The 20,458-nt window shown below is 64.6% G+C and overlaps 2 protein-coding genes across 9 annotated transcripts; one reads left to right on the top strand and one right to left on the bottom strand.

Annotated features, from left to right (window-relative positions):
* Nucleotides 1-4,631: 4,631 nt before the first annotated feature.
* On the bottom strand, nt 4,632-19,246 carry LOC101331171 (sphingomyelin phosphodiesterase 5). Its single transcript, XM_073794258.1, has 11 exons — nt 19,058-19,246; nt 18,709-18,838; nt 18,535-18,578; nt 17,581-17,731; nt 17,163-17,304; nt 16,881-16,941; nt 16,512-16,802; nt 12,249-15,249; nt 10,749-12,154; nt 9,063-9,161; nt 4,632-5,852 (listed from the first exon to the last, which is right to left on the bottom strand). The coding sequence occupies exons 1-7, from the start codon at nt 19,244-19,246 to the stop codon at nt 16,674-16,676; spliced, it is 846 nt and encodes a 281-aa protein (XP_073650359.1). The 3' UTR covers nt 4,632-5,852; nt 9,063-9,161; nt 10,749-12,154; nt 12,249-15,249; nt 16,512-16,673.
* Nucleotides 6,612-16,451, top strand: OPLAH (5-oxoprolinase, ATP-hydrolysing). Of its 8 annotated transcripts, XM_033843135.2 has the most exons (27): nt 6,618-6,962; nt 7,420-7,643; nt 7,718-7,909; nt 8,412-8,511; nt 8,592-8,715; nt 8,801-8,996; nt 9,077-9,242; nt 9,350-9,488; nt 9,568-9,635; nt 9,763-10,028; nt 10,125-10,237; nt 10,329-10,499; nt 10,648-10,785; nt 10,877-11,015; nt 11,137-11,249; nt 11,436-11,587; nt 12,027-12,187; nt 12,266-12,367; nt 12,438-12,612; nt 14,230-14,414; nt 14,538-14,684; nt 14,770-14,904; nt 15,066-15,215; nt 15,340-15,497; nt 15,590-15,750; nt 15,905-16,002; nt 16,245-16,451. In XM_033843135.2, exons 1-27 carry the CDS (start codon nt 6,809-6,811, stop codon nt 16,389-16,391), a joined length of 4,074 nt encoding a protein of 1,357 aa, XP_033699026.1. In that variant the 5' UTR covers nt 6,618-6,808; the 3' UTR covers nt 16,392-16,451. The 8 variants fall into 8 exon arrangements, with proteins under 8 accessions (XP_073650389.1, XP_073650385.1, XP_073650384.1 ...); XM_073794285.1 differs by having other exon boundaries at nt 6,617-6,962; nt 11,137-11,587; XM_073794286.1 differs by having other exon boundaries at nt 6,617-6,962; nt 8,412-8,996.
* Nucleotides 19,247-20,458: the final 1,212 nt, after the last annotated feature.

Below are 20,458 nucleotides of genomic sequence, written 5' to 3'. Positions count from 1 at the left end.
CTGCGCCGTGTCTTCGTTGTGGCACACGGGATCTTTTTAGTTGCAGCATGCGGGCTTCTTAGTTGCAGCATACTGACTTCTTAGTTGCAGCATGCATGCGGGATCTAGTTCCCCGACCAGGGATCGAACGTGGGCCCCCTGCACTGGGAGTGCAGAGTCTTACCCTCTGGACCACCAAGGAAGTCCCATCAAAGTTCATTTTTATAACTTACAGCTTAGGAGAAAAGTTGTTTTCAGGTAACAGCACCTTTAGCTAATATTGTGTACATTTTTAGAATTATTAAATTTGAGAAAACCTCTATCAAATTTCTTTTACGTATGAGCCCTAAGATTTCAGGGCCTTTGGGGGCTCTTGTCTGTGACTAACTTAGATGGTTTTCGAATTGACGACACTCTTCAGCCAATTGCATTAGCTTGACGTGTAGTGACACACAGCACACAGGCGGGTGTGTTCCTGGCGGCCACTTCTCCACCAGAATGACAGCAATAACTGCACTACATCAGGGAGTGAATGTTCCCCCCAGAACCACACTAAAGCCCTCCCGACTCAGCCTCCCTGAGTGGAGCCCACGAGGCCCCCCCCCCCATTCAGTGCAGCAGGGGAGGAAATGACCCAAAGCGGGTGGCAGTGGGAAGAGACAGCATTAACCGACTGTGATTAAATTATGTACTTTGCAAATTTTACAAAATGTGCGACCCTGTGAACACTTTGCTGGGGCCCTGGCCTGGAAGAGTCCCGAGTTGAGCCTCATGACCTCGCAGTGAATCTGTCCCCAGACCCCAGACCCCTTAGGCAGCACAGACGCATCTCAGCAGCGTCCCATCCCAGGAGGGGTCGACAGCCAGTTGGAAGCACGGCAGGGCCTTCAACAGACGGTCTCCATTCCGTTAGGCTGGTGGGGAACCTGGGAAGACCAGCGAGTCCCGGGGTCACGAGCTCATTGCTGTGGGCCATCGGCTCTCAGATGGGTCCTTGGTGTGCATCCCCATCCAGCGGGAGGTAAGGCACTTGGTAAGCCTGGGGTGAAGGTGCTGGGAGAGGAGCTGTCAGGGAGGCAAAGCCGTGTCCAGAACAGGGGTTGGTTTGGGGCAGAATAACTGCCCCTCCAGGTGGAAGGGGTGCGAGTGAGGTTGTGGGTCTCTGCTGCCCCAGGTGGGGTATTTGCAGTGGCAGAGGGGCCTGCCACCGCCTGCCACTACAGCCACCCCTCTCACGGGCCTTTGTGTAAGCGAAGCTTTGATGTCTCTGTCTACGAATCCAAGACCTGGCCCTTCAAGGGCAGTGACTGCTGCGTGCCTCTCCTGTGCAGCCATCACCCTGTCCTGTTTCTCTGCACGTCTCAGGGTGTTTTGCTGAAAGCTGGACGTTTTAGGTGATCTGTTGTAGTAACTCTGGGTCACGTTTAGCTGGCCCCTCCTTGGGCTTGTTGCTGTTGCTGTTAATTAGTCCAGTGGCTTGTCTGCAGCAGTTCTGTGAAGTCTGTTCCTCCACAGTGTGCAGCTTATGACGTCACTCCTCAGGCCCCCTCCCCCCCTCCTTTTTTTTTTTAATAAATAAATTTATTTATTTATTTCTGGCTGCGTTGGGTCTTCGTTGCTGCGCGCAGGCTTTCTCTAGTTGCGGCCAGCGGGGGCTACTCTTGGTTGCGCTGCGTGGGCTCCTCATTGCGGTGGCTTCTCTTGTTGCAGAGGACGGGCTCTAGGCGCGCGGGCTTCAGTAGTTGTGGCATGCGGGCTTCAGTAGTTGTGGCTCGCGGGCTCTAGAGCGCAGGCTCAGCAGTTGTGGCACATGGGCTTAGTTGCCCCCCGGCACGTGGGATCTTCCCAGACCAGGGCTCGAACCCGTGTCCCCTGCATTGGCAGGCGGATTCTTAACCACTGTGCCACTGGAGAAGTCCCCCCCCCCTTCTTATAGTTAAGCCTGGCTGCCCAGAAGTTGCGTCTGAGTCAGCATAGCTTAGGGTTCAGCCACCGACTGGGCACAGGTTGTGCTTCAGCTCCCAAGCCAGTGACGTGCTGCCCTTTGCTGATGAATCAGGTTGCGGTTGAGGAACACTTTCAAGTCTGCCCCACGTCCAGCCATTGTAACAGGCTGAAGAATAGCCAGGTCCTAATTCCCAAAGACTGTGAATGTCACTTTCAATGGCAAAAGGAACTTTGCACGTATGATTAAGCTAAGGGTCTTGAGAAGGAGGGAGTGTCCTAGAGTATCCAGGTGGGCCCTACATGTAATCATGAGTATCCTTTTAAGGTGGAAGCAGAGGGGCATTTGGTTGCAGAAGCAGAGGAGGAGGAGAGGTGGCCTTGGAGGCAGATTGGAGTGATGCAGCCAAAAGCCGGGGAGCGCCGACTGCTGGCCGCAGCGAGGAACAAACTCCTCCCCCCTCCCCCCCCCCCCCCCCGGACCCTCCAGAAGGAACTGTCCTGGCTGACATCTTGATTTTAGCCCAAATGACTCCGTTTGGACTTCCGGCCCTTAGAACTGGAAGAGAATAAATGTCTGTTGTTCTAAGCCTTCGGATTTGTGGTAACGTGTTCGAGCTTTTTTTGCGGGGGGGCTGCTCAGTGCAGCATGTGGGATCTTAGCTCCCCGACCAGGGATTGAACCCATGCCCTCTGCATTGGAAGCAGGGAGTCTTAACCACTGGACTGCCAGGAAAGTCCTGTTTGAGCTCCTTAATAATTTCTCACCACTAGGATCTCCACCATCCTCCCCAACACCACACTCAGCGTCCGAGGAGCTGCTCAGCTACGCTGTGGAGCCACTCGTCCTTCCGTCTCACCCCCTCACCGCTGGCTGGGGTCTGGGGGAGCTGGGGCGGGTGGGAGCCTGCCCCTCCCAGAGATACCCCTGACCCGCGGGTGTTGCGGGGGAGGCCTCGTCTTCTCAGTTCGTCTCTCCCAGTTTCCTCTGCCCTCAGCTGCAGCCAAGCCCAGGGCGCTCCGTGCTCTTGGCCACAGCCTCTCGGAGCCCAGATGTCATGATGCAGAGCAGGGCGGGGAGGGGCAGGTCCCGCTCTTCTTACCAAGAAGTAGACCTCCACGAATGACTGCTGCACGCCCAGAGTGACAGTCTCCAGAGTGACAGGGTCACTCCTGGAACTCCTGCCCCTGCCAGGCCTCTCAAGGTCACGGCTCGGCACAGGAACACTGTCACTTCCACCACGTTCTTCCAGTCAAAATAAGGCAGAAAGCCAGGTCAGAGTCCAAGGACTGAGAACTGGACGCACCTGTTGAGGGGAGACAGCACGTGCACCTACAGTGGCAGCAGTGGTCGGCGGCCCTCTGCACCCCAGGGGAGGCCACTGCCCGCTCCTCCAGCGAGGAACGAGGGGCTGCTTCTGCCAGGAAGGGGCTCGTGGGAGTTTGGCAGCCAAAGATCCAAGTGTATCCGCTCCAAGTTCCCATCCCAGGTCTCAAGGCTGACTCTGCCCCGGGACAGTGCACATGCCATTTCCTTTGCAACCCAGCTACTTGTATAATCAGCGCCTCTGTTTCCTTCAACACGGGAGGCTGTGCTAGCTTCCACTGCTATGGAATAGGCTGCCCCAAATGCAGGGGCTTAAAACTACATCCACTTGTAAACTCACAGCTCTGCAGGTCAGAAGTCTGGGTGCAACATGGCTGCATTTGGGCAACTGGACTAGAATGACTATTTCATGTGACTTCCTTTCAGCTTGAAGAACTTTCTTTAGTATTTCTTGTAAGGTAGGTCTGCTAACAATAGATTCTCTCTTTGTTTATTTTGGACTTTCTTTATTTCACCTGAATTTACAAAAGATCATTTTCCAAAATATTGGATTCTTGCTTGAGTTTTTTAGTAATTTGAGTTTATCATCCCATTGTCTCCTGGCCTCCATTGTTTCTGATGAGAAGTTAGGTGTAAATCTTATGGTATTCTCTTATATGTGATGAGTTATTTTTATCTTGTGGCTTTTGAAGTTTTCTCTTTGTCTTTCAAGATTTTGGCTATGACATATCAGGTCCTAGGGGCTGCCCACATGTCCTGCCTCATGGCCCCCCAGCAGTGGAGAATCTCCCTTGCGTGAATCTCTCTGGAGCTTTGCATCCTTCCTCCAGGAAGAAAGCCGTCCTTATATGGGATCTCCTGATTAAGCCAGGTCTGCCCAGGATAATATCCCTTTATACCTCAGCTGTGTCATAACACAATCATGGGTGTAAAAGCCATTCTACTCACAGTACTGGAATTATGCAGGGCGCGTGTGCCAGGGCAGGAAAACTTGGGGCCCTTCTTAGAATTCTGCCTACCACAGTCTACCCTCTGGCCTCCAGAGAGCGTCTGAGCTGGAAGTTGACTGCCCTGAGCCTGTCGTCGTTTGGGGGTAAGATCTCTAGTTCTGCATAAACACTCTACTTCATAACCCTTAGAATGAGGATTATTTCCCACTTACAGAAACCATTAAAATTGACATCACTTCCATCGAGATTAAGTGTGGCTGCTCCCCAGTCTCCCGGAAGCTGCTCTCAGGACTGTCCCCCCATGCTCAGCACTGGCGAGAACTTCCTGCCAGCGTGTCACCCTGGAGCAGTGGGGAAATGACATGCAAATCCCAGGAAAACTACTGGTTAACAACTGGAAACAGCAGACCCGCAAAAAGGAAACGACGATGTGAAATAAACAATGATCATGATGGAAGAAATGACACAAAATAATGCCAGCTGCACAGAGCCGTCCCATTGGAAGCCAGACTGGGTGAAGGAAAGAAGTCCTTTATATGATCTCAAGTGTAAACCCAGTTGTCCTTGAGGCGGCCCCCCTGCCCCCAGGAACCTGCTGTCCTCAACGTCTCCTGGGGCCTCCCTGCTCCCTGCCCTCCCCGCCCATGCCCTGAGGTGTGGCCCTGAATGTGGTGCCTCGTCCTCCCTGTGACAGTGACACTCCCTACCACCCCAGCAGCAGGACCACTTTGCCTCCAGCCTTGCCCTGAGGTGCTCGTTGGCTCACCCCACGCCCCCAAGCTCTGACCCACCTTCGCCTCCACAGTCCAGCTCCCCCTTGCTGTTGGGCCAGAGATGCCCCCTCCCTCAGGGCAGCTCAAACATCCACTCTCCCGACCCCTTCAGAGGCTGTGCTGGCCACGACCGCCTCTGGGACTGTGCCCAGTCAGCCAGCCCCACAACATGGCACGAGCAGCTGGTGGCCAGTGGGTGGCCAGATGGGTGGGGAAGGATGCCTGAATCTCGCAGCCCTCTACCTGCAACACCGCCATCCTGGGCTAGGATGCAGAAGCTTCTGTCCTCCAGGAGGAGCTTCCTAGGGGGACTCCAGGCCTGAGGCAGGTCTGGGCTCCTCTAGCCATTCAACCCTCAGGGGGCCAGAGGTCAGAGGTTAAGTTTGCCCTGCTCCAGGTGCTCTGAAGCCCTGGAATGCGGCTGAGGGGCAGTGCTGACCTCACAATGGCAGGGTCTGCTGCCCCTGGCCAGCCCGCCAGCTGCCGGCAGCTGCCGCCCACCGCTGCCAGGCATGTCCCTCCTCAGCAGCTACGAGGGCCTGCAGCAGGAGATCCAGCGGCTGGCACAGGAGAACCAAGAGCTGCGGCGGCTCGTGCAGCTCATCCAGGAGAACGAGGAGCTGAAGCTGGTGCTCAGGAACCGGGGCATCGGCCTGAGCTTCTGCAGCTCCGGGCTCCTGGCCGAGGTGACCGCCAGCCCCCGCCTGCCCCGGCGCAGAACCATCAACTTCAGGGATGCTGAAAGAGGTGCGTGGGCCAGGGCCGTGGGGGTTCTCCTCAGGGACCCGCAGGCTGCACTCACCGAGCCGTGCAGGACAGCGAAAAGTGGGAGAAATCCCTGCTCCCGTGCAGCCGTGTTCTGTCAGGTGCTGACAGGTGCTGTGGAGGAAGGGGCGAGGAATGGAGTCGGGGGGCTCTTCTAGGGGTGCAGCGGGGAGAGGGTGACATCTCTGAGTGACCTCAGAGCAGCGCTAGACTGAAGTGAGGGAGCCGTGAGGCTGCCCTTTAATGCCCCATCATACAGAGGATGTGAGGCGGCCAGAGGCCACCAGTCCGTGGGCAGCCCTGCTGCAGCCTGGGTTGCGGCCCAGACCCTGTGCTCTCACAGCAGCCAACCTCCCTCTCTCCTCTTGCGACCAAGCAGACTTCAAGGGCCAGCAAGGCTCAAGGAAGCGGTAGAGTCTGGGGTGGGATGGGGCCAGGGCATGGACCGTGTCCCTGCCTGTCTGGCCACCTGTCTGCCTGGCCCGTGAGGTGAGGTGGCCCCTTCACCTGCTGTTCCTCTGCTTGGGAAGCCCCCTATCCCCCACCGTTCCTTTGCGGCCCCTCACAGCTCCAGCCCACCTCAGGCCTGGGCAGGCACCCGGGCAGCTTTCAGCTCGCCGGCAAACGGGCCAGGGAAGGGCAGCCACCCGCCCCGTGGTCCCGAGACTGACCACAGCGTCTGGCGATATCAGCCCGAGCGTCGCCGGTCGGCCTGGGAGGGCGGCGTGGAGGGCCCCCAGCCCACAGCGCCTGGCGCGCCCACGGGGAGTGAGGGGTTTCTCCAGGACGCCCCCCTGCCCCCCCGCCGCGGGTCGGGCCACTCAATTCTGCCCTCCCGCGTCACCCATCCCCCACCCCGGGCCGCCACCACCGCCGCACGCTGCGGGGCGCGGTCCGAGGTCGTCTGCGCTCCGCCTGCCCCGGGGCACCTGGAGGAGGGCACCCGGGGCGCCCGCGCTCAGCGAGCTCCGGACCGGCGCAGGGCCGGGCGGCCGCAGAGCCCAGGTGCCCGGGGGCCGGGCCGCGGGGTGGGGCCGCGCCGGCACGGCGCCGCCCCGCCGGGGATCTGGATGGAGACGCCTGCCGCCCGCGGCTCCGGGCCACCCGAGCCTGACGCAACCGGAGAGCCCGGCGGGCCCCGCTTCCGGGCTGGGGGAGGGCGCGGGCAGGGCCCAGAGCGAGTGCGGCCGAACGGACGGCGAGCGACCGGAGCCGACAGGCCAGGTGGGCGCCGCGCCAGGATCCTCCCCGCTCCCCCGTCCGCACCCCCGGCCCCACTCGCCCCCACCGCCCGCTCCCCTTCGCCTCCCGGCCCCGCCCCGTCGTCTGCGCAGGCTCCGCCCCGTCCCCGTGTCCCGCTCGGCCTCTGCTCCAAGGTCGAGCCTTTGGGAAGTGGGCCTTTTCTCACCAGCCCCCAACCCACGTGCCTCTTCGTGCTTAAGGGCCCAGAAACCCCAGCCCGAGGGTTCCCGCCGCGCCTCCTCCTCTGAAAGGCCTGCTCCAGGCCCTGGGGTCCCTTGCAACCCTGCGCACTGGAACTGGGGAGTGGGGGTCATGAGGCCCTGCAGGACTTGCCCAGCTCTGGCTCCACCCAGGGCCCCTCATGGGCGTGGAACCCCTGTCTTCTCCCCATCCCAGGATGCCCCCCAGGCCTCCCTGCTGACCCACTGCCTCTGTCCAGTGCTCCCAGGACTGCCGGCTGAAGAGTCGCTGCTGGACTCCAGCCCCACCACCATGGGCAGCCCGGAGGGGCGCTTCCACTTTGCCATTGACCGCGGAGGCACCTTCACAGATGTCTTTGCCCAGTGCCCAGGGGGGCACGTGAGGGTCTTAAAGCTGCTCTCAGAAGACCCCGCCAACTATGTGGACGCACCCACCGAGGGCATCCGCCGCATCCTGGAGCAGGTGGCCAGGGCAGAGTGGTGGGGTGGGGAGGGACTTGGGGCCAGAGGCCTGATGGCTGACCACGTGGTTCCCAGGAGGGGGGCATGCCGTTGCCGCGGGACCGGCCGCTGGACACCAGTCGCATCGCCAGCATCCGCATGGGCACCACGGTAGCTACCAACGCGCTGCTGGAACGGCGCGGGGAGCGGGTGGCACTGCTGGTGACTCGCGGCTTCCGAGACCTGCTGCATGTGGGCACCCAGGCCCGTGAAGACCTCTTTGACCTGGTGAGTTCATCACGCCAGCAGGTGGCCAGCTCTGCAGCACATGTTTTCCCTGGAGTGCCGTGGCCCCGCAGGGAGGGCGGTCCTTGGAAGGGTCAGTGCCAGCCCAAGGCCACCAGCTGATAGAGAGGAGGTTCCGGGCACTCGTAGTGGGATGCTGCGTCCCCCTAGCCCTGACTGGTCACGTGTTGTCCCATGCCTGTCTGCCGCTCCGCCCAGTCTTGGACCCTGACCCTCACCCCCACGGTTGGGCTCTGGGAAGGAGCTGCCTTTGTGGGGGTGGGGCAGTTGGCTGCACTCAGAGGCCTGGGGGCAGAGAGCCGCCCCCCGGGGGGGCCTTCCTGGGGCCACCCGCTCTGACTGTGTCACCCTGTCTCACTGTGTCTCCTGGGCCTGTGGACTGGCCTGTTGGGACACATCTGCTCGCCTGCATTGCCCCACCCGTGCAGGGCCCCAGCAGGGCCCCTCAGGCCTGGGACTCCTCTGAGCCTCTGCCTGCCCTCAGGCCGTGCCCATGCCCGAGATGCTGTACGAGGAGGTGCTGGAAGTGGACGAGCGTGTGGTGCTGTATCGAGAGGAGCCAGGTGCTGGGATGCCCGTGAAAGGTACGGATGCCCGAGTGTTGGGGCGCAGGGCAGCAGGCCCAGATGGGCCTTTGACGGGGCAGCGGCGGGCTTCCCTGCAGGCCGCACAGGGGACCTGCTGGAGGTGCAGCAGCCTGTGGACCTGGGGGGCCTGCGAGGGAAGCTGGAGGGGCTCCTGTCCCGAGGCATCCGCAGCCTGGCCGTGGTGCTCATGCACTCATACACGTGAGTGTGGGCTGGCTGGGGGTGCGGGCGGCAGGTGGGCCAGCGGGTGGGCAGGTAGCTCAGCGGCACTCGGACGCCATCGTAGGTGGGCCCAGCACGAGCAGCAGGTGGGCGCCCTGGCCCGCGAGCTGGGCTTCACACACGTGTCACTGTCCTCGGAGGCCATGCCCATGGTGCGCATCGTGCCCCGGGGGCACACTGCCTGCGCCGACGCCTACCTCACACCCACCATCCAGCGCTACGTGCAGGGCTTCCGCCGTGGCTTCCAGGGTCAGCTCAAGGTGAGGCCCCCCGCCGGCCCGCCCCGGCCACCCCCGCCCTGCGCCGCCCCGCCCCTCACTGCCCACCTGCCTGCCCACAGGACGTGCAGGTGCTGTTCATGCGCTCCGATGGTGGCCTGGCGCCCATGGACTCCTTCAGTGGCTCCCGCGCTGTGCTCTCGGGCCCTGCTGGGGGCGTCGTTGGGTACTCAGCCACCACCTACCGGGTGGAGGGTGGCCATCCTGTCATCGGCTTTGACATGGGAGGTATGAGGGCCTGAGGGGGGCGTCCGGGGGAGCCTCAGATGCCGGGCTGGGCAATGTCAGGCATCCAGGTCTGTGGGATGGCCCCTCATCACCCCGTCTCCCACCAGGCACGTCTACCGACGTGAGCCGCTATGCTGGCGAATTTGAACACGTCTTCGAGGCCAGCACAGCTGGTGTCACCCTCCAGGCCCCCCAGCTGGACATCAACACCGTGGCAGCTGGTGGGGGCTCCCGCCTCTTCTTCAGGTCAGCCCCATCCCGCACCTCGGCGGACCCCCAGCCCTGCCTCCCAGCCCACCTCCACCTCCAATTCCCCTCTCCAAAGGTCAGGCCTCTTCGTGGTGGGGCCAGAGTCTGCAGGAGCCCACCCCGGCCCCGCCTGCTACCGCAAAGGTAAGAGCTGGCACGTGCTCTGCCAGTCCCCTTCCCACACGGCCCAGGCCCAGCGACCCCTCCAGCCCCACCCCCACTGCCCGCTCCCGGCGCTCACCTCCAGCCCCACACCGTGCACACCTCCCAGGAGGCCCTGTGACCGTGACGGATGCTAATCTGGTCCTGGGTCGCCTGCTGCCTGCCTCCTTCCCCCGCATTTTTGGGCCGGGAGAGGACCAGCCACTGTCCCCGGAGGCGTCCCGAAAGGCCCTGGAGGCTGTAGCCACCGAGGTCAACAGCTTCCTGACCAACGGGCCTTGTCCGGCCTCCCCACTGAGCCTGGAGGAGGTGGCCATGGGGTTTGTGCGTGTGGCCAACGAGGCCATGTGCCGGCCCATCCGCGCGCTCACGCAGGTACAGCCGCCTCTCCCCTCGCCCAGGGGTGGGGGGCAGGATGGGGGAGGGCCGGGCGGGGCAGGGTCGGCCACTGATCCCCTTCTGGCTCCCCAGGCGCGAGGCCACGACCCCTCGGCCCACGTGCTGGCTTGCTTTGGGGGAGCTGGTGGGCAGCACGCTTGCGCCATCGCCCGGGCCCTGGGCATGGACACCGTGCACATTCATAGGTGTGTCTGGGTGTGGTGCGTGTGTCCTGGGGCTGGGGGGCCACTGTGGGAGGCACCCCACCCTTTCGCTGTGCGGTCCCTGTCCCCCTAGGCATAGTGGGCTGCTGTCAGCACTGGGGCTGGCCCTGGCAGACGTGGTACACGAGGCACAGGAGCCCTGCTCCCTGCCCTACGCGCCCGAGACCTTTGTGCAGCTGGACCAGAGGCTGAGCCGCCTGGAGGAGCAGTGCGTGGATGCCTTGCGGGCCCAGGGCTTCCCCAGGTGGGGCTCCGGGGGCTGCCGGGCCAGGTGGAGGGCCTGCCGCACCCGAGCCGCTGCACTTGGGGCCTCTTCGGCGGCAGTCAGGGAGGGGTGGCCTGGGTGTCCTCAAGGGTACCCAGTGCGAGTGCCCTGCCTGTCGCCGCTGCAGGGCTCAGATCAGCACCGAGAGCTTCCTGCACCTGCGCTACCAGGGCACGGACTGCGCCCTGATGGTGTCCGCCCACCAGCACCCGGCCACAGCCCACTCACCCCGAGCGGGCGACTTCGGGGCAGGCTTCGTCGAGAGGTATGTGAGCTCCGCGTCTTGGGAGCCCTGGCTGGCGTCCGCTGGCCTGGCTGCCCGCCCTGATGGCTCTCCGGGACCTCCGGGTGTGCAGGTACATGAGGGAGTTTGGCTTCATCATCCCTGAGCGGCCAGTGGTGGTGGACGACGTGCGGGTGAGGGGCACTGGCCGCAGTGGCCTTTGCCTCGAGTACGTCCCGAAAGCCCAGAGTGGGCCTCCCCGGGTAGACAAGGTTGGTGGCCCTGCCTGTGCCCGTCCACCCACACCCACTGGGACACGGGGACAGGTGTGGAGGGGGAGACGCAGGGAGGGCACCGGCCCTAGGAACTTCGCTCACCTGACGCCCTCCTCAGATGACCCGTTGCTACTTCGAGGGGGGCTACCAGGAGACCCCCGTGTACCTGTTGGGCGAGCTGGGCGCTGGGCACAAGCTGCAGGGGCCCTGCCTCCTCATTGACAGCAACAGGTGGGCTGAGGGCCGGGGCCACGGCTGCCGGGGCTGGGGTGACCCGTGGGGCCCAGGCTGCAGGAGCCTGAAGGGCTCTCGGGTCCCTTCCTGGTTGGGCTGCTTCTGGGCCTGGGCACGTGGGGTCCCTGCTTGGGAGGGGTGTGTGGCCTGGCTCCTGCAGCCCCTTTGCTGCCCTGCCCGCAGTACCATCCTGGTGGAGCCAGCCTGCCAGGCGGAGGTGACTGAGACTGGGGATATCCGCATCTCCGTGGGGGCTGAGGCCCCCGGCACGGTGGGTGCCCAGCTCGACCCCATCCACCTGTCCATCTTCTCCCATCGCTTCATGAGCATTGCTGGTGAGTGGCTTCCACCATCCTGCTCCCCCGCCCCGCTCCCTGCGGCGCACCAGGCAGGGGTGTGCGGAGAAGGCGTCCTGCGGTGGCGCAGGCCCTGGGCAGGGTGGGCGCTCTTCTCCTCCCGGCACCGCGTGGTCTGGGCTCCGCACGGTGAACCCAGGCTCCGAAGCCCGTGCCCCGCACCAGTTTCTTAACGTGCGAAGCAGGGCGTAGGGCTGATGGTGGCGCTGGGCAGGGCTGGGGAGGAAGGGGGTACCCTTCACGAGTAAGATGTGGCTTGGCCATGGCCTCGCAGTGTCTGGGTGGACCATCGCCCGCTTCGGGTCCTGGGTCCGGGACTCAGAGGCCTTGAAGGCGGTGGGCCCTGCCTCTCCGTACCCCGGGGATGCGCTGTGGATGGGGTGGGGCCAGCGGGCATCTGGTCACTCTGTGTCCCCAGAGCAGATGGGCCGCATCCTGCAGCGCACGGCCATCTCCACCAACATCAAGGAGCGCCTGGACTTCTCCTGCGCCCTCTTTGGGCCCGACGGGGGGCTGGTCTCCAACGCCCCTCACATCCCTGTGCACCTGGGTGCCATGCAGGAGACGGTGCAGTTCCAGGTTCGGCAGGCCCCTCTCCCTGCCCCCCGCCCCTTGCACCGGCCCCCTCCCCACTCTGCACCTGTCTCCTGGCTTCAGATCCAGCACGTGGGGGCTGACCTCCATCCCGGCGACGTTCTGCTGAGCAACCACCCCTGCGCGGGGGGCAGCCACCTGCCAGACCTGACCGTCATCACACCGGTGAGGGTCGCTGCCAGGTACCTCGGGTGGTAGGGCCGCCGGCGCCCCTGACCGTTGCCCTCACCCCTAGGTGTTTTGGCCGGGTCAGACGCGGCCTGTGTTCTACGTGGCCAGCCGTGGGCACCACGCGGACATTGGGGGCATCACACCGGGCTCCATGCCCCCCCACTCCACCACCCTGCAGCAGGAGGGCGCCATCTTTCTGTCCTTCAGACTCGTCCAGGCGGGTGTCTTCCAGGAGGAGGGTGAGTGGGAACGGATCTGGGGTGGGGCTGAAACACCTGGCCGCTTCGTGCAGCCAGGCTGGGCCGGACACGGGGATGCAGCCCCCGCTGCCCCCCTCCCCCCCGGCCTAGGCCAGCCTCCAGGCTGAGGGAGCTGCTCGGTGACCCCCCAGGGTGGTTGCAGATCGCCTCTCAGAGGTGATCAGACGAGCTGAGCTGAGTTCTGCCTGGGTCCAAGGAGGCCTGGAAGGTTTGAGGGTGGGGAGCTGGCCAGGACACCCAAGGGATTGGGTGCAGGAGGGGGAGGAGCCTATTTTAAGGTGGGCGGCTGCTGGTGGCGTTTATGATTTGCACTGGGTTTGCACTGGGTCTGAGGACTGCAGAGACACGGCGGCACCAGCGGCCAGGGGCTGCAGGCTCTCGGGGCCTGGGTCAGTCACTGGGCAGCCGTGAAGGGCTTCAGCTGGGCCTGAGCTGCCTGTGCACCGGGCAAGCCCCTGCCTGCGTGCAGGGCGCGTGGAGGCTCCTGCAGGCCAGGCAGGGGGCGTGGGGGGGGCAGCCGCTCTCGCCCTCGAAGATGCTGAGCCTCAAGCTGGGAGGCAACGGTGAGGGGGTTTTGGAGGTCAGGGTTGGTAAGTGGTGGGACTTGGGCAGCGGGGAGGGAATCAAGTTTGGACAGCTGTAGGATGGAGGTCCTGGCACTGCAGTTGCCAGGAAGGTGGGACAGAGACTGCAGTGGCACCTGGGGGTCAGGGACAGCTGGTGTGAGAGCCCACGGGGCATCCCAGAGTGAGAACAGGTGATGTGGGCAGGGTGGAAGGTGGGGTAACAGAGCCATGGGCTGTTGTGGGTGCTGAGAACACGAACAGAGTGACTGAGGCCTGGCTGCTCCCTTGGTCAGTATGGGGTGGGGGCAGAGGGTAGGGGTCACCGAGGGACCTGTGCAGGCATGTCTGGCAGAGGACCCAGCGGCCAGGGAGCCTGAGAGGACCCTGATCCAGACTCAGGAGGGGAGCTTGCCCGAAGCAGGGAGTGGTCCACGGGGCCAGAACCCGTACTGCTGCCCGAGGTGGACGCCTTGTCCAGATCTTTTGGGGGCGGTGGCGGGGCGCACAGGCAGCCATGCTGGCGCTCTTTCAAAACGACTGGCTGTGGCGGTGAGTTCGGGGCCCCAGGGCTGAGGGCAGTGTGAGTGTGGGAGGGTTAAGGGAAGTGGTTTTTCCTGCTGGGAGAGGGGAGGGGTGCCCAGAAAAGGCTGGAGAGTGTGAGCCAGGTGGTGGGGAGGTAGGGCAGGAGAAATGAAGGAGGGAGGAGAGTTTGCTGAGGGAACCTTCCCCCTGCCCTGCCCCCTGCCCCGGGTACCTCCAGCCCACGTGAGATCATGGTCACGGTCAAAGCTGCTTGTCCCATCCTAGGGTGCCCTGGGGCATTGTGGTGTGGGAAGAAGGTTCAGTAGCTGATGGGGGAAAGCTGGGGATTTTCAGGGACCTGGAAGAGCCAGCAGGGTAGTGGGGAGCCAGTGATGGGCCAACATGTGGTCCCCGCAAGTGCCCCAGCAGAGAAGTACAGCAGGTGTGGAGCAGGGCACCAGGTGGCCCTGGGACTTTGAGTGGCTCAGTGGCGATCCCATCCATTCAGCGGTAACCGAAGCCCTGCGGGCACCAGGCAACATTCCAGGCTGCAGCGGAACACGGAACCTGCACGACAACCTGTCAGATCTGCGTGCCCAGGTGGCAGCCAACCAGAAGGGCATCCAGCTGGTGGGCGAGCTCATTGGGCAGTACGGCCTGGATGTGGTACAGGCCTACATGGGCCACATTCAGGTGGGCCGGGGGGAAGGAGCGAGCCGGCAGCTCTGTGCCTGCCCCAGGCAGGTGGACGGAGGTGGGGGGCACCTGGCCCACCTGGAAGGTGGCGCGGCCGTTACTGAACATACTCTCCACCAGGCGAACGCTGAGCTAGCTGTGCGAGACATGCTTCGGGCCTTTGGAACCTCCCGGCAGGCCCAGGGCCTGCCCCTGGAGGTGTCTGCAGAGGACCACATGGACGACGGTTCTCCCATCCGACTCCGAGTGCAGATCGACGTGAGTGAGGTCAGTCTTGGGAGGAAGGACCTCCCCAGGCATCAGGGCCGTGGCCACCCGGCTGCTGACTTCTCCCCTCCTCTCTGGCGGGCAGGGTAGCGCGGTGTTTGATTTCAGCGGCACGGGGCCCGAGGTGTTCGGCAACCTCAACGCGCCTCGGGCCATCACGCTGTCTGCGCTCATCTACTGCCTTCGCTGTCTGGTCGGCCGCGACATCCCACTCAACCAGGTGTGCAAGGGTGTGGTGCGCACACGGACAGCAGGTCAACCCCAAGCCCCACGTCACCCTGAGGGAGCCTGGGGCTAGGCCAGCCCAAGGTCGGACTGATCCTAGGGACGTGTGTGGTGTACCTCCCAACTCTTCTTGAGCGCTGGCCCCTCTCCCCACAGGGCTGCCTGGCACCGGTGCATGTTGTGATCCCTAAGGGCTCCATCCTGGACCCGTCCCCAGAGGCGGCGGTGGTGGGCGGTAACGTGCTTACGTCGCAGCGGGTGGTGGACGTCATCCTGGGGGCCTTCGGGGCCTGCGCTGCTTCCCAGGTGTGGTGGGCCGGTGGGCACAGCTCTGGGGCTGCTGGGGGCGGGGGGAGGGAGGGCTGCAGGCTGCGACCGGCCGAGAGGCGACGCGCCCCCAGCCAGCGCAGCGGCCATTTGTCCCCGCCAGGGCTGCATGAACAACGTGACCTTGGGCAACGCCCACCTGGGCTACTACGAGACGGTGGCGGGCGGCGCGGGCGCGGGCCCCGGCTGGCATGGGCGCAGCGGTGTGCACAGCCACATGACCAACACACGGATCACCGACCCCGAGATCCTGGAGAGCAGGTGAGCGCTGCAGGAAGGGGTGGGGCTGAGGAGCCGGGCCTGGGGTGGAGCGGGGGCGGGGCAGGCTGGGCTGAGACCCTGGCCCCGCGCAGGTACCCAGTTATCCTGCGCCGCTTTGAACTGAGACTGGGGTCTGGGGGGCGCGGCCGCTTCCGGGGCGGCGATGGTGTTATCCGCGAGCTGCTTTTTCGTGAGGAGGCGCTACTGTCAGTGCTGACCGAGCGCCGCGCCTTCCAGCCTTATGGCCTTATGGGTAAGTGGCTCCCTTCCCCTCTCCCCCCAGCCCATCACGGCCGTCAGTTCCCCACCCACCTCCTGTCCCATCTACCCCCCTATTCCCCCACCAACTCCCCACGCCTCTCACTTCCTTGCCTCCTGGGCCACCCCTACCTTGCCTCTTCTTGCAGGGGGCGAGCCCGGAACTCGTGGCCTAAACCTACTGATCCGGAAGGGCGGCCGGACAGTGAATCTGGGCGGGAAGACCTCAGTGCTCGTGTCCCCGGGGGTAAGGACTGCGGCCTGGCCTGTCCCATCCCCGCCCCCACCCCCAGCTGCCCTCATCCCACAGAGTGAATGGAGTTGCACAGATAACTAGAGACGGAGTTTAATTTGGCTCCTGAAGGATGGGGGCTGCAGACTCTGGGGTCCCAGCTGGCTGCTGTGGCTGCACTGCCCTGCCGGGGATGGGATGGCGGCAGGAGACAGGCAGAGCCCATCCCCACACTGAACCTCCCCTCTGCCCCACAGGATGTGTTCTGTCTCCACACACCAGGCGGCGGGGGCTATGGGGACCCAGAGGACCCCGCCCCTCTGCCGGCATCGCTCCTGCAGCCCCTAGCCTTCCCTGAGCGGGGCAGCGTCTATGAGTACCGCAGGGCCCAGGAGACTGTGTGAGGGAGGGCCCCGCACAATAAAGATTCCTGAAGTCGTCCTGTTCCAGTGGCGGCTGGCCAGGCTCGCGTTCTGTGTCCCTGTCTGTCTTTCCACCCGTGCTGGCACCTGTCTCCTCCGTACCTGCCTTAGGAGGGCTTGCAAGTCCCACCGCCAGGTGGTCCGTAAGCCCCACCAGGGCGGTGCTGAGTGTCACCCGTTCCACCTCTTGGGGGCAGGAGTCAGGTTGAGGGGTCGCCCCAGCGCCAGCAGGCCCAGCACCCTGAGCTCTGGCACGTACTGGGCTCAGAACGCCTCCGGGTCCTCCTCGGTAGGTGACGTCGTCCAGGCGCCGGCCCGCCAGTGCTCAGCCGGGCGGCCTCCCCTGGGAGGGCCTGCCAGGGAGTGGCGGCGCCCTTCCTCCTTTCCAAGGCCCTGAGGAGGGTGGCAGTGTCACCAAGGTCAGGGCATCCCTCCTTCCGGGCGTTGCCTGGCCCCCAGGTAGCCACTCACCTCAGCATCTCCGCGGGGCAGGCCACGGAGTGGCGGAGATTGCAGGATCTCAGCAGCGTTCCTGGGGAGGGCGGAGGACGGTGGGGAGAGGCGGTATCAGTGGGAGCCTGGCCCGCGAGCCCGCCCTAGGTCCGTCCGCCCCCAACCCCGGCGCGTCCCCGGCCGGCGGCGGTCCCGGAAGCGGCTGAACAGCTGGTGCCGCTGCTCCCGCGCGTGGGCTGCGGAGAGGCCGGCGCTCGGTGGGCGGGGCCGCCCGCCCGCCCCGCTGCAGCCTCTTCTCACCTAAGCGCGCAGTTGTCGAAGTTGTGGTCACCCAGGCGCACACTGAAGGCCACGGCCTCGTCACTTTGGCGGCTCTCAACCTCGGACAGCTCGGCCCAGTCCAGCAACAGCGTCAGCTGTGTGCGGCGCAGGAGCCCGTCCTCTGCGGGGCGGGGTGGGTTGGAGGAGAGGGACGGGGAGGGAAGGAAGGCTCAGTCCGAGGTGCCATTCTGCCTCCTGGACACCCAGCTGCGCCCGCGCCTTCCCCCGCCCCGCCCGGTCCCGATCTGTGAGCCCACCAGCACTCGAAGGGACTGGCGGCGCCTGGGGCAGTGAATAAACGGTAGGGGGAGGGGAGGTGCAGACAAGGATTGGGACTCCGCGCAGAGTGAGGGGGGGCGGCCCGCCCACGAGCCTACGAGCAGCCAGTCGGGCTCACCGCTCGGCGAATGCAAATGCGTGCAGTGCAGGAAAGCCCACGATGTGGCGCCCGTCCGGGATGCCCAGCTGCGCTTGGGGACCTTCGCGCGTTCGACCCCATGCCCCGCCCCCTTCCGGGTTCCGGATCGCCGCGGCCGGTGGGCGGACACCTGTGCAGAAAGTAGTCACTTGGAGGCCAGCGCATCCTCGCAACGTGCGTGAGGAAGGACTGGAAATCTGCGCGTAGCAGCGGGTAGCGCGAGGCCAGCAGCAGCCCGCTGCCCAGCAGCTTCAGGTGTAGCCCGGGCTGCAGGCCGAATGTGCCACGTCGTACGACACCGGGCCCAGATTGGGTGCCAGGCGGCTCAGCAGGCGTCGCTCTGCGCGAAGATGGAACACGTCCTGCAGGCACATGAAGTCCAGCCTCGCTGGCACGGCACCCCTGCACTGGCCAACTGCAGCCGGTAGCCCCATAGGGCGAATGCCGCAGGCCGGCGAGCAGCACGGCGCCCACGGTCTCGGCCCGCCGCTGGTTGTGCGCCAGCCCGTCGGGGAGCAGGCACAGGTTGACGCCGAAGAAGCTGAAGCTGCGCGCGGGGCGCCAGGGCGTGGGGGGCGCCCAGCACTGCGGAGGGGGCTGGTAGCAGAAGGGACGGCGCCAGGCTTGCAGCAGCAGGTCCGGCAGTGCCACAGCCAGGCCGACAAGCAGCAGCAGCGACAGAGCCGCTCCGGCGCCCGCTGCGGCGCTCAGCCAGATCTGGTCGCTCGGGCGTGCGGCCGGCGCCCAGCAGCCCAGCAGCTGGTCCAGGGCCCAGCAGGCCGAGAAACGTAGCGCGCGGGCCAGGCCGGGGAGAGCGTGCAGCACAGGGTGCAGGAAGGGTGAGGGCCGTAGGGCGCAGGGCGTCGGGGGCCAGTCGGGCGGGCATGGCGTGGCGCGCGGGGCTCTTGGTAGCAAGTCTCTCCGACGACTCACTGGCTTCCAGCGTGCGAGTCGACTCGTTCGTGCGTGCCCGGGAGCTGCAGGGGAGTCACAGGGGTCAAGGCCACGTGGCACAACTTGTGCGCGGAGGCGGCAAGGCGCTGAGCCCCCGCGAGCCTGGGGGTATGGGCACAGGCGGAGCCACCCGGGAAGCCGCCCTCTCCTCACCCGCGCGGAACCTCGGCGGCGGTTGGAGAACAAAAGGGAAAGCGAAAGAGACCCTAGTCCCGCCCCAGATCCTTCTCGCCCCGCCCTCCCCTGAAAGCCGCAGGGAGAACCCGCCCGATGGAAGCGACTTCTGGGTGCAGCCCACACCAAGTGGAGCGCGACACTTTTTAATGCGGGCCGGCGCAGCGACAGGGAGTGGAGCGCGATGCGCGCTGCCTCCCCCTCTCCCTCCTCCCGCGAGTCAGAGCGTAATGGCCCCGGCGCTCCCGCTGCCCAGACTGCGGGATCTACCCCACCCCGACCTGCTTCCCCCAAGTCCGAGGAAGGGGCGGACTCGGAGAGGCCTCACCAGCCACCGGCTCAGCGCCGGGCACCGCCCATAGTGGAGGCGGCTCTGTGACCCTCCCCCAAGAAGCTTCCAATCTGGGGGAAGGGCTGTTGGTTCGGCACCGCGCAGTAGGCCGGGCCGCCGGGGCACGCGAGCCAGGTGGAAGCCAGCTCTGCGTCCACGCAGCCTCTTGCACCCGCTCTGCTGCATCCCAGGGCCGAGCCGCCTCCCGCTTGCTCAGGCGCTGCCCTGCCCTCCACCTTCCTAATTCGAGCTGTGAACCAGTTCCTAGAGCTCTTAAGGTTGTCTCTTAGATTGCCCTGGAGTTTGGGCCAGGGCTGCCCTTCACACCTACAGACATGAAGGAGAAGGGGCTTCTGCTCCCCCCCCAGCCCCCAATTTTCCAGAAATCCCCGATACCCTTTACGAATCAAGAGCTGGTGCTGGGTGTGCTCGTTGCCGTGGGTTTGTCGTATTGCTAAGCCTTCTCGGCAGGCAGAGCTGGAAGGTCTGCATGTGTAGCTCTCTAACATGTCTATACACAGAGGCCTTCCCTGCCTTTCCCAGGGGTCTGGCTTCACCTCCTGAAGTAGCAGCCCGGCAGTGAGGGGAGCAAGCAGACGGAGCCCTGGGGCCGAGCACCCCAGCACGCGCTACACCCCTCTCCGCACCCCTCGCTGGTTGCTGACGTGATTCCCCTGCTTGAACCCAGACCCAGGGCTCCTCTGTTCACTTGCGGTCCTCAGGCTGGCAGGCAGCGGTGCTTCCAGAGCCTCCTTGACTGGGGTCCGCATCCCCACCACCTCCCCCTCTTCAGGCAGGCCCTCTGCTCTGCCCCACGCTGCTCTCCTCTCCTCACGCACGTCCTGAAGGGACCAGCATCCTGGCCTGCACCCCTCTGCATCCCGCACTCTCCCTGAGCCCTTCCCGCTCCGAGTCTCTAGGTCACCTCCAGGAATCCCACCCCACCCCATCCCCACTCCTGCTCTCCCCTGCTCTGTTCGGCTTTCCGTCGGCCTGTGCACCTCAGCTCTGCCCCTGCAGTAGGTGGAATCTGCCCTCGCCGGCTCTGACTCTCCCAGTCCGGTCCCTTCCTGCGGGGCCTTTGGCAGGGACCCCGTCTCCCTGGGCTGCGCGGTGCCCAGGTTCCTCCTGGCTCCCCTCCCTTTAACGTCCTCCTGCCCTCCGTGAGGTTCCAGAAGCACTTGTTGCTGCCTCGTGCAGAGGGAGGCGCTCCCACGCCCACATCCTTCTCTTGACGTCGCCTCTGCCTCCTGCTCTGTGCCCAGGCCTCAGTTCCATGCCCGTCACCAGGCCTGCTGGCACACCACGACCCTTGCCTGCCAGCTGGGCTCCTTCCGGCTCTTCCCCCTCCAGGTCTCAGGGGCTCCTGTGCTCCCACTGCCAGGCCAGCTTTGGGGC

Source organism: Tursiops truncatus, chromosome 17, assembly GCF_011762595.2.
Source record: "Tursiops truncatus isolate mTurTru1 chromosome 17, mTurTru1.mat.Y, whole genome shotgun sequence".
Lineage (NCBI taxonomy): Eukaryota > Metazoa > Chordata > Mammalia > Artiodactyla > Delphinidae > Tursiops > Tursiops truncatus.
This window is presented reverse-complemented; position numbering and strand designations above follow the sequence as displayed.